The 15,955-nt window shown below is 42.1% G+C and overlaps 1 protein-coding gene across 1 annotated transcript in view; it reads right to left on the bottom strand.

Annotated features, from left to right (window-relative positions):
* The window catches only part of LOC136643878 (multidrug resistance-associated protein 1-like), a 41,511-nt gene that overhangs the window by 19,993 nt on the left and 5,563 nt on the right, over window positions 1-15,955 (bottom strand). The window contains exons 3-12 of the mRNA XM_066619292.1: window positions 15,498-15,639; window positions 11,449-11,603; window positions 10,527-10,704; window positions 7,032-7,286; window positions 6,337-6,402; window positions 5,578-5,715; window positions 4,061-4,207; window positions 2,295-2,379; window positions 2,105-2,171; window positions 60-186 (exon numbers count right to left, since the gene is read on the bottom strand). Coding sequence (XP_066475389.1) covers window positions 60-186; window positions 2,105-2,171; window positions 2,295-2,379; window positions 4,061-4,207; window positions 5,578-5,715; window positions 6,337-6,402; window positions 7,032-7,286; window positions 10,527-10,704; window positions 11,449-11,603; window positions 15,498-15,639 — 1,360 coding nt within the window. The remainder of the gene's footprint in view (window positions 1-59; window positions 187-2,104; window positions 2,172-2,294; window positions 2,380-4,060; window positions 4,208-5,577; window positions 5,716-6,336; window positions 6,403-7,031; window positions 7,287-10,526; window positions 10,705-11,448; window positions 11,604-15,497; window positions 15,640-15,955) is intronic.

Below are 15,955 nucleotides of genomic sequence, written 5' to 3'. Positions count from 1 at the left end.
CTTCAGTAACCGTCTCGACAAATAAACATAAGTTTGAAACAAAAGCAAATCCACTTTACTTTTCTCTGAGCTGTTCCTTCTATTCTTTCCATTTCCCCAAGAATAGCAGAAAGGAGAGAGGACTTTCCAGCTCCAACTTGACCCACAATGGCAACCAGTGAACCTTCTGCAATCTCTAGGTTCAACCTAGAAACATTGAAACAAACAGATACCAATTTTATCTCTTGTCTAAAAACACATCAAACAGAACACGTTAGCCTTTCTTATGAAGGAAAAGCTCTCCTTACTCAAGGTGTAAATGGCATGAGATTGCAAAATGCTCCCCTAATCTTCACAAACAATCGCGTTATCCCTGTACCACCTTTCAGGATCACTCTGTGATCAAAGAAGGGCCCTCCTCAGGTTTTTTTTTTGTCTAAAAAAGCCACCATCAGTTTCTCTCAAACATCACTTCCAACCATCAGCACTCTACTTTACATGCATCCTCCCCAGTAGACTAGCTAGAGGGGGTGCAAAGCACTAAGTTTTGCAGGGAGCCTCACTGCAGCATGCAAGGGGCCCCTTCCCTTCAGAGCCATAACTGGTGGAGGGAGCAAAATGGAGGCATGCACTCCAGAGGGGAGGGGCCCCTCGCATGCTGCAGTGAGGCTCCCTGCAAAGCTCCCTGCTTTGCACCCCCTCTAGCTATGCCACTGGTGCTCCCTCATTTTGCCTAGGTCTGCCTCAGATACAGGTATGCAGTCATTTGAATCAAAATGAAACAAGAACAGCTGTTAGAAGCTGTCATGTGAAACTTGGGAACAGGAACTGTGGGTCACACATTCCTCCAAACATATTATTAGCACTCCCACATAGTGTAGTTTCATTTAAGCTCTAAGCCAGCAGTTTTCAAACTCTCTTGGATAGTTTGCACTGTTGTAAGTCCTGCTTACAGCAGAAAACTGTACATGCAGTTTCTCCCATTATTACTGACCATATAAGGTGAAGTAAGGACATGTAAGTCCTTGTGGGGGCGGAGGAGGCAGCAGGGGCGGGGGGAAGGCAGTGACACAATCTCCAGGATCGTGCCTCTCAGGAGGGCTGCAGGGACTGGGATGCACTCACCAGTCCCTGCAGCAGCCTGTCAGGATTGCCGGGAGCCCTGCTCGAGCATCTGCAGGACTCCCCAGCTTGTAAGAAGCGAAAGTGGAACGATCACGCTCCACTTCAGGTTTTGCAGAAGTGGAGCGCAATCACTCCACTTTCACTTTCTGCAGGCTGGGGAGCCCTGCAGATGCTTACACAGGACTCCCCACACCCCAGGACGGCTGCTGCAGGGACTGCATCCCAGTCCCTGCAGCCCTCCTGAGCGGTGCAATCCTGGGGATTGTGATCGTGTCGCTGCCTCCTCCCTGCCTCTCCCCTGCCCCCACCCCTTAAGGGGAAAGAGGCCAGGGCCTTCAGGCTGGGGTGTCGCAACGCCCCAGTTTCAAAACCACTGCTCTAAATTATTGAACTACAGTTAATGTTTTAACCCAGCATCCACACAGAATCTGGCAGTTCCTTATTCGTATCTGTATGTATATAATACACACATTCATCACATAGTGGATACCTATGGAAAACTACTGCTGGAGATGGGGGGAATTCAGATCTTATAGGTCCTTGAGAAGGATAGGTGTTTAGCACCTCGTTTTCTCTTTCCATCCCCACAAAAAAGGCGAGATAAATGGAGGCTCACTTTTACTTTGCTGCTAACTAGCAGATCTAGAAATAAGGACAGTAGTGTTGACTAAATGGAGTATGAATGGTCCCCTTCCTCTGCAACAGATGGTCATCTGTTTAGGTTTGGGGGCAGAAGAGAGTGCTGGGGCTATGCCCTCCAAAATTCACATATGTGGTGTACTAGAAGACCTCAAGAAATATAACACTATCACTACAAGCTCCTGCCTTGGGACCTGCTAAATGATTTACCCTCTTTAGGGACTTCTTTACTTCCCAATCTGGATTTTTCCATCAGATGAGAGGCCATTTGAGCACTCCACCACACATCCATGAAATTGCTTCCGTGCCTGAAAACTATATCTGCACATTGGACAATAAATATAGTTTGTATGTTTCTTACTTATTTAATGTTGAAGCTCCAGTCTTCTCCCAGCGAAAAGAAGCATTAACAAATCTAACTGCATGATCTTGAAGTCCAGAAAGAAAACAATTGAAGTTAACAGCAGCAGTTCCTTCAGCTTGAGTCCTTAATTGTTAGACATATAAGTAAGGAGTAAAATAAGATACAGTATTTGCTATGCTAAGCTTACTTCCACTGTAGTCTCTGTTGATATTTTGAGAATCAAGGTCTTCAGATGACAAAAAATTCTGTAAACGACCCACTGAAACTTTTGTCTGTAAAAACAGATACATGCCTCACTTAATCAGTTTAAGAACCTAAGGCTGAAACCAGACAGGTTTTTTCTGAAGAAAAACATTTACTACATCAAAATGGTTGTTAGTCAGTAACAAAAAGTCCTAAAGTCATATTCTGGCAATACCTTTACTAGGAGTAACTAAGAAGACACAAAATCTGAAGCCAAGATGTTTAAAAAAACAAAAAGGGGGGTGGGTTTAGAGAAATGATTTACATTATATAAAAAAGATGGGGTTAGGAGGGTTTATGCAGCCTTCTATCCATCAGCCCCCCAGATGCTTGACACAATATCAGGATGTAACTAAGGTTTAGGGCAGGGATATCCAAACCCTGGTCCAGGGGTCATATGCGGCCTGCGGAGAGCCTCTATCTGGCCCGCGGCCAGGCTCTGATCCCCTGAGTGGCCCAGTTGACCACCAAGTTGACCAAACACAACCAGAGCTGTGCTTGTGGGCTGGGGGAATGGGGGTCCATTTAAGTGTGTGCTTTATTTCTTGGGCTGTGTTGGTGCTAGGAGAAATCCTGCACATCTGAGCCCATTCATTCATTCATTCAAGTTCCATCTCTAATGTATTTATTTAAATTTTATATTTAATTTTTTTCCCCCAACCCTCAATACTGTGACAGATATTTGATGTGGCCCTTTGGCTGAAAATTTTAGAGACCCCTGGTTTAGGGGATGAACACAATTCAAAAATGGCTGTACCCCCACTTTTAGAAACTATAAAATCTGTCCACAGCAGTAATTGAGGCACACAGGCTCTTCTGTAAGGCAGACAGCAGAAGTCAGAGAGAAAACACAGAATTTTTTTTATATTTAGCAATGCTAGGGATTGGGGGCCCAATCTATCCAACTTTCCCAAGGTAAGGGAACAAATGTTCCCATACCTTGAGGAGGCCTCTGCGACTGCCTCCCCACCACATGATGCAGTGTACACCCCATTGGCATGGCTGCACCAGCACTGGAAAATTGGATAGGATTGGGCTTAATGTTAGGCGTTCTGCAGAGTCAAGAGCCATTCATTCATTCATTCATTCATTCATTGACATCTTGGCAGAGTCAAGAGAAGGCTCCTAAACATTCCTATGTAGTGGGAGGGTACCTCACTCACAAGAACGCATAATTCCATTCACAGATGGAAGTAAATATTTTCCCTCCCATTTCACAATTCCTCTGCCAGGAAGCTACCTTGTCATCTAATTACTTAGTAGATTCTACTACAGATTCTACCATATTGTCAAAGATGTCTCCTATGAACACTGGTTTTTGTAGGCTCCAGTTGCGTAGTGAGCCAAGCCTGCTGTCCCACAGCCTACTTTCATTACAGCCCTCTATTTTCACCCTGACCTCTGAAGTCAGTAGTACACCACCACTGCATTTCAGAAAACTGTATGAGCAGTTTCTCCCATTATTACTGACCGTATAAGGTAAAGCACCTTGAGCAAACTCTGTCATAGCAGACCACTGGAAAATGGTTCTCCTTGTACTCTCATGATGTGTCACACTCCTTATCTTGAAGTGTTTCAAGGATGCCTCCATTCCAGTTCACTACTCCCACTTGGCAGATGAGTGTCAGTAGAACAGTGCTTGTGTAGAATAGTGCAGAAATAGTGGTATATGTTTTTCCCTCTTAACACTCAAGCAGACCCTATATTTACCTGAGCTATGGCAGAAATCACCATAGGCAAATCGAACAAAGGCAGTCGTAAAATATTAAACAAAGTGATAGAGGTGAAAACTTTAGCGGGCGTTAAAATATTTTCATCATCCAACAGAAAATAGACTCCAAATGTAGCCAAAGAGACCTTTAGAAGAAACAAGAGATAGATTTTGATTTTGGTTTTGTTGGTCACCCAATTCATAGACTTTAACTGTACAGTCTACTCAGTAGTAATAATTAGAAATTTGTGTTGGTTTAGTCCTAACAAAAAGCTACTAAGTTACTAGCATTAGCATTAACATTAACATTAACTAGTGCCTCAGAAGCTCCCCAAAATAAAGCAGAGATCTCAAGTGCCATTTCACTTAATTGAGCTTTCTTACAAGTTTCGGATCTTGGCGTTTGTAGAAAATACATGTTTATAGATAATGCATGGCTTTATACTGTCCTCTCTGCCTCTTATGCTTCTTAAAATGCAGCTGAGGGCACAATCCTAATTTGCACTGGAAACAGGCAGACCTGTGGGCCTGTGCTGCATCCAGCGCAAGTTTGGGGCTGGCTGAGGCTCGGCCCGAAGCAAGAGGAAACTTTTCCCCTTCCCTGTGTTGTGCTGCAACAGCCCCAATGGGTCTACCTTGCACCACCTGACAAGGTGGCACAAATCCAAGCAGCCCGGGACTGCCCTGGGCCGCCTGGGAACAGGACTAGGATCCAGCATAACTGCCAAATCCTGCCCCGGCTGTCACTCCCTGCCTGCCTGCCCACAGTCCCGCCCACCACCCGCCCCATCCTGAAATGCCTCCCTCCTGCCTCCTCCCCGCCCTCCCCACACACCCCCAGACCTCCACACCAGCTGAGCTAGACCGACACAACTCACTGTTTCCCTAGGGCCCACATTGGCTTTGGGACGCTGGTACATGGCACTTTTGCAACACTCCTGGGCCAGCGCAAGGAACTTGTGTTGGCCCAAGTGCCAGTTAGGGCCTGAGTCAAATAGGATTAGGCTACCAGGCTGAAAAGAGACATGGGTATTCAAAGCTACAATATTGCAGGCTTGGTAACACACCAGAATCAGATGCATTACAACCAGCTGCATAATCAACACATGATTTTGTCTCCTAAACTATTTTTTCTGAAAACATATCCCCCTCCCATCACATCTCAAGCATGACTTCTCCTGTGTTGGAACCACCTTCAAAAGTTTACTTCCTTACTGTAGCAATTTAAAAATCAGGTATTGTTAAAACAACCTACAAATCCAAAACAATATTGTTATTAGGACATTTGTCAAACAATTCCCATTTTTGAACATACTAACCTAGGATGATTTATTTTGTTCTGCTTTACTACTTTTACCAGTTTGTGCATGGCACGTGCTAGAACTCCGGATACATACAGAAAATTCTTCACAGTTACAAAGCCATTCTTTATAAACTGGGTTACCCTATGTCAAGTGCAGTATATGATATACAGTTGCCCAACTATATGAAAAAATATGAGATCATTAAAACATACCAGGAAAGGAATACAAGTCAGTGCAAGCATCGAGAATGTTGTCAGGTATCCAGAGAGCCTCAACACATCTATTTCACGTTCCCGAATTTCTGAAACCTTCTTCTGATAGGATGGTTCCCAAGCATATAGCTTTAGAATCTAAACAGGAAGACTTGTGTTTGAAGTTATGCTCACATTTTAAAAACAAACATAAAAGAATGCATGCAGGCGCCAACTAGAGCCTTCTTCTCTGCCACCATGTTGCCGCTGCTATGTGTATTTCATTAGGTAAGGCACAATTCATCTCTACCAGATGTTCTTCCATATTTACATACTCAGTAGCCCCCTACCTCTCCAAGCACCAGACACAGAAGTCAGGGTTATGCCAGAAAGCTGGGGAAGAAGGCTAGCAGATTTTCCTATGTGAGCTGCAGAAGGGCTTCTGCCGGAAGTAGATTTTGGGGATGTGATGGAGCATGCTGACACAGTAGCAGCTTGATTAGTATATATGTGAACTATATAGTAGTCCAATTGTAGTAAATGTTACTTAGATTGCAAGTGGACACACTTACCTGGGAGCAAGTTCCATTGTATTTAATGAGACTTACTTCTGAGTAAATAAGCACAGGATTGTGCTGTTAATCTAGTAAGAACCTTAGTTCTTCTAGCTGTTAATCTAGTGAGAATAATGCATCCTTTGTGCCCAAGCATCTGATTAAACACCTTCTTAATCACCTTCTTAAACATTGCCACATATCCATTAGCTATTATTAGTCTTACCTTTATTCCATGCAAGATTTCATTTAGGAGTTTAATCTGCTGATCAGAACACTTCATTTGACTTTTCTGGTTAAGAGAATAAAGGTTACATTTTTCAACAGCATGGCCAAAACATGTTTCTTAGCTTTCAAATGATAAAATGACAAGAACACAACTCTTGTGAGGTTGTGAGGATAACTACTATGGCTATGATTTTTTTTTAAGTACTAACATATTACAAAGACAAAAGTTTAAGGTGATTCATTTAGTTATTATTTCTTTATTCGCTGCATCTAAATTAGGAAGATACCCTCCTTGTTATACAATGAAACTGAATGGAAGGACATTTAGGACAGAGGAAGGCAGGGCTTCTTCAAACAGCACATAATCTATCCATGGAATTTGCTACTGATGATGTCCATGAGTTTAGATGGCTTTAAAAGAAAATTAGGCAAATTCATTAAGGACACATCTACCAATAAGATGGTGACATGCCATCTCCAGGTTCTGATGCAGTATGCCCCTGAATTCAGTTGCATGGAAACAACAGTCGAAGATGATGCCTTCAAATCCATTGTGGGCTTCCTAAAGAGAACTAGTTGGTCAATGTGAGAAACAGGGTCCTGAACTAAATGGTCTTGGACCTGATCTAGCCAGGCTTATCTTAAGCTCTTAACGCAATAACTGGTCACAGTACATCAACTGAGTTTCTTTACCTTGAGTTGCTTCACCTTGGCCGCAACAAAGGCATTTATAGGTACCACCAAAAGCAGCATAGCAACACCTGCTAACACTGAGGGGCCCAGTTCTTGCCAAAGGAAGATGATGGTCAGCAGGATCTGAAAAGGGGCTGACCATAAAAGGTTGAGGTTGATAGCCATTTCCATGAGCTGCTGGGCATCTGCTGACATCAAGTTAACTATTTCACCAGTTGTATACTTTTGACGTGAAGAACTAGATAGATTTAGGGCCTGCACCAAAGAAGAAGAGGGATACATGAATGAATGAATGAATGAATGAATGAATGAATAAACCTTTATTAGGCATAGATAGAGAAATCATAAAAGCAAACATAATTAGTCCTAATCCCGTTTCTCAAAAACGGAGTTAAGATACTAAGTTACTAATAAAACATTTACAGTTCAACATAAAATATCAACATTTTTGATAAATTACATTAAGAAGGCTTGGAAATCACCAAAAGTAAAAATTTAGAAATTCCCTCTAGCACATCTGGTGAGCAGTCATTTAGGAGACACTTCAGTTTTGCCTCATCCGAAACCCATTCATTTTGCCGAGAAGTGGAGTCATGTAAGTGTAGCGGGATCTAGTGTGCCGAGGACAATAAAAAAGAATGTGTATGATTGGTTCAACATTTCCCAAATTACAAGGGCAGAGGCGTTCTTTATATGGTATTTGCCTATATCTGCCTTCTGTGACCTTGGATGGAAACACATTGAATCTTGCCAAAGAGATTGCACGACGTTCAGAGGGGTTGATCAGAATACTCAGATAAGGAGCCATTTGCCCATACTTTACGGGATAGAGAAATTAAGAGGGGAGCAAATTCTAGAAGCAAGTTCAAAGAGGTTTTGTGCCTCAATGTCTAGCATTCTTTGCTTTACCCTTTGATAAACTCCAGGGAATGGATAGAAACTTAAAAAATCCAATGAAAAACCAATTGATTCGATTTTTGATTTAATTTGGCAATAACATTTAGAAGAACCAGACTCAGATAGCATTCTGGATAGGAGACTGCCTGGTTTCACGTTATAATGTAATTGGAGCCAATAGCGTATGGTTAAAAGCCATGCTCTTGATACTAAGAGCGATTGTCCGGTCTCCAAACATAATGCAGAGTATGGTACAGATTTAGGTAAACCCAGGATAGCCCTCAAAAATTTAGCTTGGATACTCTCAAGGGTGTGATTTATAGAGCTAATCCAGATAGGGGACCCATACAGGAGCTGTGCCGATACCTTGGCATTAAATACCTTGAGAGCAGCTGGTATATAACGATTGCCCTGACTAAAAAAGAATCGATTGGTGCTCTGCAAAGTGACACGGGCCAAGTTGGTAACCAATTTTTGGTGAGTACCCCAGCAAAGATTGTAGTGGAAGTGAATTCCAAGGTATTTAAAGCTTTTGACCTGTTCCAGTTTCTCCCCTCCAATAGACCAAGTACCTGGGCTCCATGATTTTAAAAAGACCATAACTTTGGCTTTCTGAGAGTTCAGTTCAAGTTTGTTACATTTCAGATAGTCAGAAATTCTATTTAAAAGTCGCTTAAGTCCAATAGGTGTACAGGATACTAGCACTGCATCATCTGCATAAAGCAATGCTGGAATATGCATTGAACCTAGTTTGGAAAAATGTCCATCTATCTGAAGCAAAAAGGGGGTAAAATCATGTAGAAAAAGATTTAAAAGAGTGGGTGCTAAAATGCACCCCTGTTTCACTCCCCTTTCGACCTGAATTTTGGGGGTCAATTTCCCCGAAGATGTAAATTTAATTTGGCAGGTGGTGCCTGTATAAGAGTTAGAACTGTATAAGAGTTATTCAGGTGGTTTCTGAATAAGAGTTAGAAGTCTAGGGTCTATACTGAGTTTAACTCGTTTGTCCCATAGCAGCGATCTATTAACGGAGTCAAAGGCTCCTTTAAGATCCAGAAAAGGAACATATAATTTTTGATTTTTTAGCCTTGTGTACTTGTCAATCAGATGAGCTAAAACAGCACAGTGATCAATTGGTGAAGATCCTTTTTGAAATCCTATCTGATCCCACCCTGGAAGGCCCAGATCTTCCATCCAGGATAGCAGCTTGTTTAAAAGATGTTTTGCATAAAGTTTTCCCCCCCACTGATAAAAGGCTTATAGGTCTAAAATTGGAGGGATCACGATGGTTGCCTTTTTTGTAAATAGGCACTATAGTAGCCTATTGGCTACTATTTGGTCCACCACTGTGAATAATGAGGATAGAATAGGGGCCCACCATTCGGGGTCCACTTTCAGGATCTCTGGTAATACCAAATTGGCCCAGGAGCTTTCCCTTGTTTACTTTGAGAGACTAGCTCTATCATTTCTTCAGTGGATACAGGAGGCCATGGGGTGGTTGCTGAAGGATTTAAAGTAAAAGATGCTAAGCCACTTTCACCCTCTTGGCAAGATAAGGTGGAGAAAAAGCGGCACCACTCGTGTGGGGAGATGACCATCTGAGAGCGAGGTGCATTAATATTGCATCATATTTAACAATAGTACTGTGACTGTGATGTGTATATATACAGTATAAGGCAGCTATTTCTTTATACAGATTAATGGAATAAGTTTAGAGTGCCTTCCTACTACTTAGCATTTGTAAAGCACTTTCCAAATTGAAAAGTGCTCCACATCTATTATGTGCTTGTAATTGTTGCCAACAACCCTGTAAAATAAGCAAGTATTATTATCCCCATACAGCAGATGAGGGACAGAGACAAAGACTTGCCATGGTCACCTACTGAGTCCATGGTTGTGGCAAGCATCAAACCAAAGAAGTCCAGAGCTACAGTTCAGTCTCTCAGACATTACATTACACCAGCTCTCAAGAGAAATTTCCTGTTTTTGTTGACAATCTACATTCACCTTCCCCTGTTAGATTTCTGCTCATTAGTGGAACAGTTTAAAGCACCTGTCCACTTTTTTTCTTTTGAGAGTTACACGCATGACACACAAAATTCACCTTCAAATCCAGGAGGGATTCTCTTTCCCCTGCTCCAAAAAGCTAAAAATGTCAGTTCAAACAAATCTTAAAAATAGCAAGGACAAGGTGCTTTGCTTGTTAATTCAAACATATGCACTTCAGACCAAAAACTGAACTCTACAGACAGATTTCTTCCTGCATCAAGACACACTTTCCTAGGAATAAGTCCCATGTATTCAATGGGACTTACTTCTGGATAGACAGACAAAGGTGTGTGCTGTAAATGAAATTATTTGGAAGCTAGCCCCACTGATCTCAGTGGCACTTCCATGCAAAGGACACTGAGATTTACTACCCTGCAACCAAGTACAGGATTGGAAAACTGGAACCACCAACTATGAAGAACCTCAATTATGGACAGAGACTACAGTTAGTGGCAATTTATTTAAAATGCAAACAGTATCTCATTTGAAAACGCCTGCCTTCGGACGCTGGGGAAATTGCATATAATGCAAATGGGCAAGTTAGCTTACCTTTTTGTATACAAGACCAACGACTGCAATCTTGATTTTTACAGCGGTGAGCATGTTGTGACGCTGGTAAAGCTGTTGGATAAGAGTTTGCAGAACCACCACAAGAAGGAGAGCCACTGCATACCCATAGCCATTCCAGGATGTCCCAGAATGGTGCTCACACATAAGTATCATTTTTCTGCAAAGAACAAACAAACAAAATGCCCACAGGAGTCCTTAAAAAGGGTTGGACAAAGATCTCTGGGTGCCTGAAGGGGTATGCAGAACATTGCTGCCACCACCACCAGGAGCATCCTATTCAGCAGCATGTCAGCAGCATGTCCCACTCTTTCAAAAGGAAGAGAGAGATAGAGGAAGAAAGAAGTAGACGAGAGTTGTGGGCTACAGTATCTCACAGCAGGAGGAACACAAGGAGCAGCAGAAGCAAATTGTGTTCCTCCTGCTTTGAGATGCTGTAGCCCAACGCTCTCTTCTCCTTCTTTGTAGTGTGCAGAGAATGTGCAGTAAATACAAAGCACAGGTCATTTCTACAGCAGTAATGTTGTCAAGCAGCCAGCAGAGGTCAGAATCTGTGGACAACATACAAAATTTTGAGACACACACAAGCTCAGTCACTGCAGCTGCCCTTAGCTTAGGATAACTGGGCTTTGGTTTTTCCAGGCCATTGGAAGTAGTCTGCTTCCCCCCCCCCACCCCAGGCAAGCCATTAGCTGTTTACAAGATGTCTAATACTGTGCTAAACTTGCATTAATTTATCTCAGAGTACCAACAATCACTTCAGCACACAGGTACAACACACAAGTATGTTTGCGAAATTTAGTAATACCATTTCAGCAAAGCAACATAAGGAGCCCAAAGCAACTGGCTATTTCTTTTTAAAACTGCATCACGTCACATAAACAAAGCATATTAACAGGCTTACTTCATGATCTGAGGACTCATAAAAGCCAAAACATCAGCAGCAACTTTCAGGATAGCAATCTGGATCAAAACAAGTTTAAATGTTTGCCAAAGTGGTGAAATCAGAGAGGGCTTCTGGGAAACTGGTGTCTTTATCCCACTTTTATAAGCAGCACCCTGTGAATTTGAAAAACATAGGGAATTCGGAAAATATAGAAGTTGGTATGCATTTAACTGAAGATCACTGGTTTAAAACACATCTGGCATATAATGTGGCACGAAGATAGGTTTGTATGTGCACCTGCCATATCAGAATTTGTATATTTGTACTCATGGTGCCAAACATCACCCATGTAGACCAACATCAAAGTGCAACTTCCTAATTATTTCTATGCACAAGCTTATACGTAATACAATTTTAAGCATTCCTTTTTGGTTTTGTTTACTTATATTCTGGACAAGGATTTTCCAGTTCATAATAACATTATGGAAACCAGAGATTATGATTAGTGGGGTATTCCTATTCCACCTACCAGGCTCACCTATCCCATTTCTGGGCCAGATACATGTCCATGTGTAGGCTTAACTAGGACAGTGGTTCTCATACATTTAGCCCCGGGACCCACTTTTTAGAAAGAATCTGTCAAGACCCACCGGAAGTGATGTCATGACTGGAAGCAATATCATCAAGCAGGAAAATTTTTAACAATCATAGGCTGCAATCCTACCCACACTTACCCAGGAGTAAGTCCCATTGACTATCATTGTTAAAAGAATATACATAGTAGCCTGTTAAAAGTACTGGTCTGTAACATTTCCCCAGATGTAGTTACATGCCATGGGAGCATCAAGTATAATCTATTAAAAATTATCTAATTTTTAGATTATCTATTAAAAATAATAATCTTTTATTAATCTAATCTATTAAAAATAAAATATTGGAATGAATGGGAACCCACCTAAAATTGGCTTGCAACCCACCTGGTGGGTCCCAACCCACAGTTTGAGAAACACTGATCTAGGACATTCATACATAAAATCCAAATACATAGGCCTCTATAAGGTTGATTTATGGATTGCATGTGGGATATAGGTGTGCAGTTGTGTATACGAATGACAAACTCAGAATACTCCCTCACTCACATTGTGCAGCCTCAAAGTGCCACGAAGGTCTTCTAAATTTCTTTTTATTTCCCAGTGTGACTGGAAAATTACTATACAGGTGGTGTGTATCTGCGGGGATCTGTTCCCAAACCCCTGCAGATATTAAAAACTGTGGATAATGAAATCTGCAGTTTTCCAGCTCACTGGGACTCCAAACGCAACCAGAGCCTGTAACTGGTGAAACCGGAAGTGGCTATCTGACACTTTGGGGACCTTTCTGAGGCACACGGAGGCCACTTGCGGCCTCCACAGGCCTCATAAAGGCTTCTGGTGGTCCTAGAAGGTAACTTCTGGTTTTCAGGCTTCTGACGCTTTTGGGGGCTGTGTGCAGCCTCTACGGGCCTCAGAAAGTCTTCTGGTGGTTCTAGAAGGGCACTTCCAGTTTTCAGCCTAAGAACATGCCCCATTGGATCAGGCCATAGGCCAATGTAGTCCAGCTTCCTGTATCTCACAGCGGCCCACCAAATGCCCCAGGGAGCACACCAGATAACAAGAGACCTGCATCCTGGTGCCCTCCTTGCATCTGACATAGCCCTTTTCTAAAATCAGGAGGCTGCACATACACATCATGACTTGTAACCCGTAATGGATTTTTCCTCCAGAAATCTGTCCAATCCCCTTTTAAAGGCATCTTGGCCAGATGCCGTCACCACATCCTGTGGCAAGAAGTTCCACAGACCAACCACACGCTGAGTAAAGAAATTATGAGTTAGAACATATGATGGAACAAAACTGCTGGAGAGATTGGTTCTTTGATAAGTTACAACTGGGTAAAGAGGCACCTTATAAAAGCAGTGGCTCTTTTATATTCAGCAAGGAAGAACACACTGTCCCCATTCATTTAACAAACTTTGCTTCCAGCAGCTGCTTGCTGGTGTCTCTCTTTTGCTTTCTTCAGATTGTTGAACGCTGTGGGGCAGGAAACTGTCTTTCTATTCCTTTATGTAAATGTTTTTTTAAAAAATTGAAATACATAAATATTCCTTCTGGATGATTTGATGCTCCTGCTGCTAGGGAGTACTTGTTCATATTTTAAGTCTGTTTGTAGACAGAGAAGGCTATTCCTTCAGGCCAGGGGTGCACAAACCCCAGCCCTGGGGCCACTTGCAGCCTTCAAGGACTCCCAGGCCAGCCCACAGGGAGTCTCCAGTGCAGTGATTTTCAACCTTTTTCATCTCAGGCACACTAAGAAGGTGCTAATATGGTCAGGACACACCATTGGTCTTTTGAGAATTGGTAAGGCGCACTATGCTGCCAGTGGGGTCCTCATATCCCTATTAGCCCTATTAATATATGACCTTCCTCCAAACTCCTGTGACACACCTGCAGACCATTTGCAGCACACCATGGCACAGTGGTTGAAAATGGCTACTCCAATGAGTCTCTGGCCCTCTGGAGACTTGCCAGACCCCACACTGGCCTGACACAACTGCTCTCAGTGTGACGGGCAACAGTTCAACCTCTCACATGAGCTGTGGGACGAGGGTTTCTCCACTGCTTGCTGTTTCACATTTGTGATACAGCAGTGGCAGCAAAGGAAATGTTGGCCTTGTTTTGTGCAAGGCCTTTTATAGATCTTGAGCTATTGCAAGACCGTCATTCATTCATATAAGTTCCATCTCTAATATATTCATTTATGTAAATTTATTCCAAATTGAAATGTAAATTAATCCTTTTTTTCCCCAGCCCCCCCCCCCCCGACAGTGTCAGAGAGGTGATGTGGCCCTGCTGTCAAAAAGTTTGGACACCCCCTGCTTTAGGCTATGGGACTCATGATTCTTCAGAAGTGGTCGCAATTGACATTAAGATGCAGCAGAGAAATTTTAACAAACAGCTTTATGTACCTTCTAGGAGGCACTCATCCTCTTTTCTTGAATGGTAAACCATATATGTATACCAAGTACAAATAAAGCACTTGTGCATTTCCTGGGGATTTGGTCCCATTAAATTCAACAGAAAGCATCCAAGAAACACTGCTGACAACTGTGCGGCATGCCTTAAAATATTTCTCTCTTTTCACTACATAAATCTTGATTAAAAAAGCTACTTAAGCAAGAGTAAAAATTTTGTTGCTGCAGGCAGTATTGCAGCAATTTCATAGTAGTATTTATTTTCAGTTGCAATTTTTTTTTGCTCCAAATGAAATACAGGTAGATTATTCCTTATCCAGACATGTGAAATCTAGACTATTCAGAAATTCAGACATTTTTGTCCAAGACGTTTTCTGTAGTGTGAACTCTAGAAGGTACAGTGCAGGTACAGGCTGCAAGTTCTGTTCTCTGCTCTGTGGTGTGAACCAGTACAGACATTGTTGAAAAATCCAAGGTGAGCAGAAACCCATATGGGTAACAGTAAAAGCAGCAAGAGGAAGCGTTTCTCAATATATTTATGCAATTATTCTGAAATCCAGACAAATCCAAAATCCAAACAACTTCCTTTCCCAAGCATTCTAGATATTCAACCTGTACTTGGGGACAGAGCATTTGCAGAAATATCTTGTACTGCCACAAGTATATATGGGTGCCCCTTCTCTATAAGCAGATCCCATGCAATCATAGCTGATTGCTACAACCATGTGGACAGTGGGGTCGATTGCACTGGTATGTTCCACCTAGATTGGCTGCATGTTCCACCTAGATTCAGCTGCATTGTTTGGATACAGCCAATGCATAGAAAAGTGGTTTCCATGAAGTTTCAGCTCCATGTAAAGGGAATCTGTGTTGCATTTCATACAGGCTATTAAAAGATACCATGTGGCCCTAACACAATCCAATGTGACAAACCTGGAGGAGAAAACAGAAGAAATAAGGCAACCACGGCCATACATAGAAATTCTTCAGAGAGGATGGTTCTGGCCTCAAGAAACAAAACATGGCTTGTAACAGGGAGATTTTAAATCAGAGTTACCTTTATATCCTTAGCTGTCTTTAAAATTTCCTTTCTCCACTGCTTTTCAAAATCCGGACATACAACATATGGTGAATCACTCTTTTTCAGGTCCAACAAGTCATCCTTTTCCAGTGGTTTTTTATATCCTAAAGTTATAACTCTATTTTTTAAAAAGAGAGAGCATTACAAACTAACACAAATAAAATACAATGCTCTCCACGAACACATGGTCATAAAATTAAGAACATTTAAAAGTGCCGAAGATGGGTGCCATACTGAAAATGTGAATTTACATTGTATCTATTAACTAGAAAGTAAAAATCTGGTTCTGTGTTCCACCCAACACTTGCTCTGAAACCAGTACTGTGAGATCAGCAAAGAAAATGGACTTGAGGGAAGAAAATCCCAACTTCTTATATTCTCCTTCCACAATCAAACACACGTACAAAAAAAAGAGTTGGAGACTCACTCCCTCC

This window comes from Tiliqua scincoides, chromosome 3 (genome assembly GCF_035046505.1).
Source record: "Tiliqua scincoides isolate rTilSci1 chromosome 3, rTilSci1.hap2, whole genome shotgun sequence".
In the NCBI taxonomy this organism is placed as follows: Eukaryota; Metazoa; Chordata; class Lepidosauria; order Squamata; family Scincidae; genus Tiliqua; species Tiliqua scincoides.
This window is presented reverse-complemented; position numbering and strand designations above follow the sequence as displayed.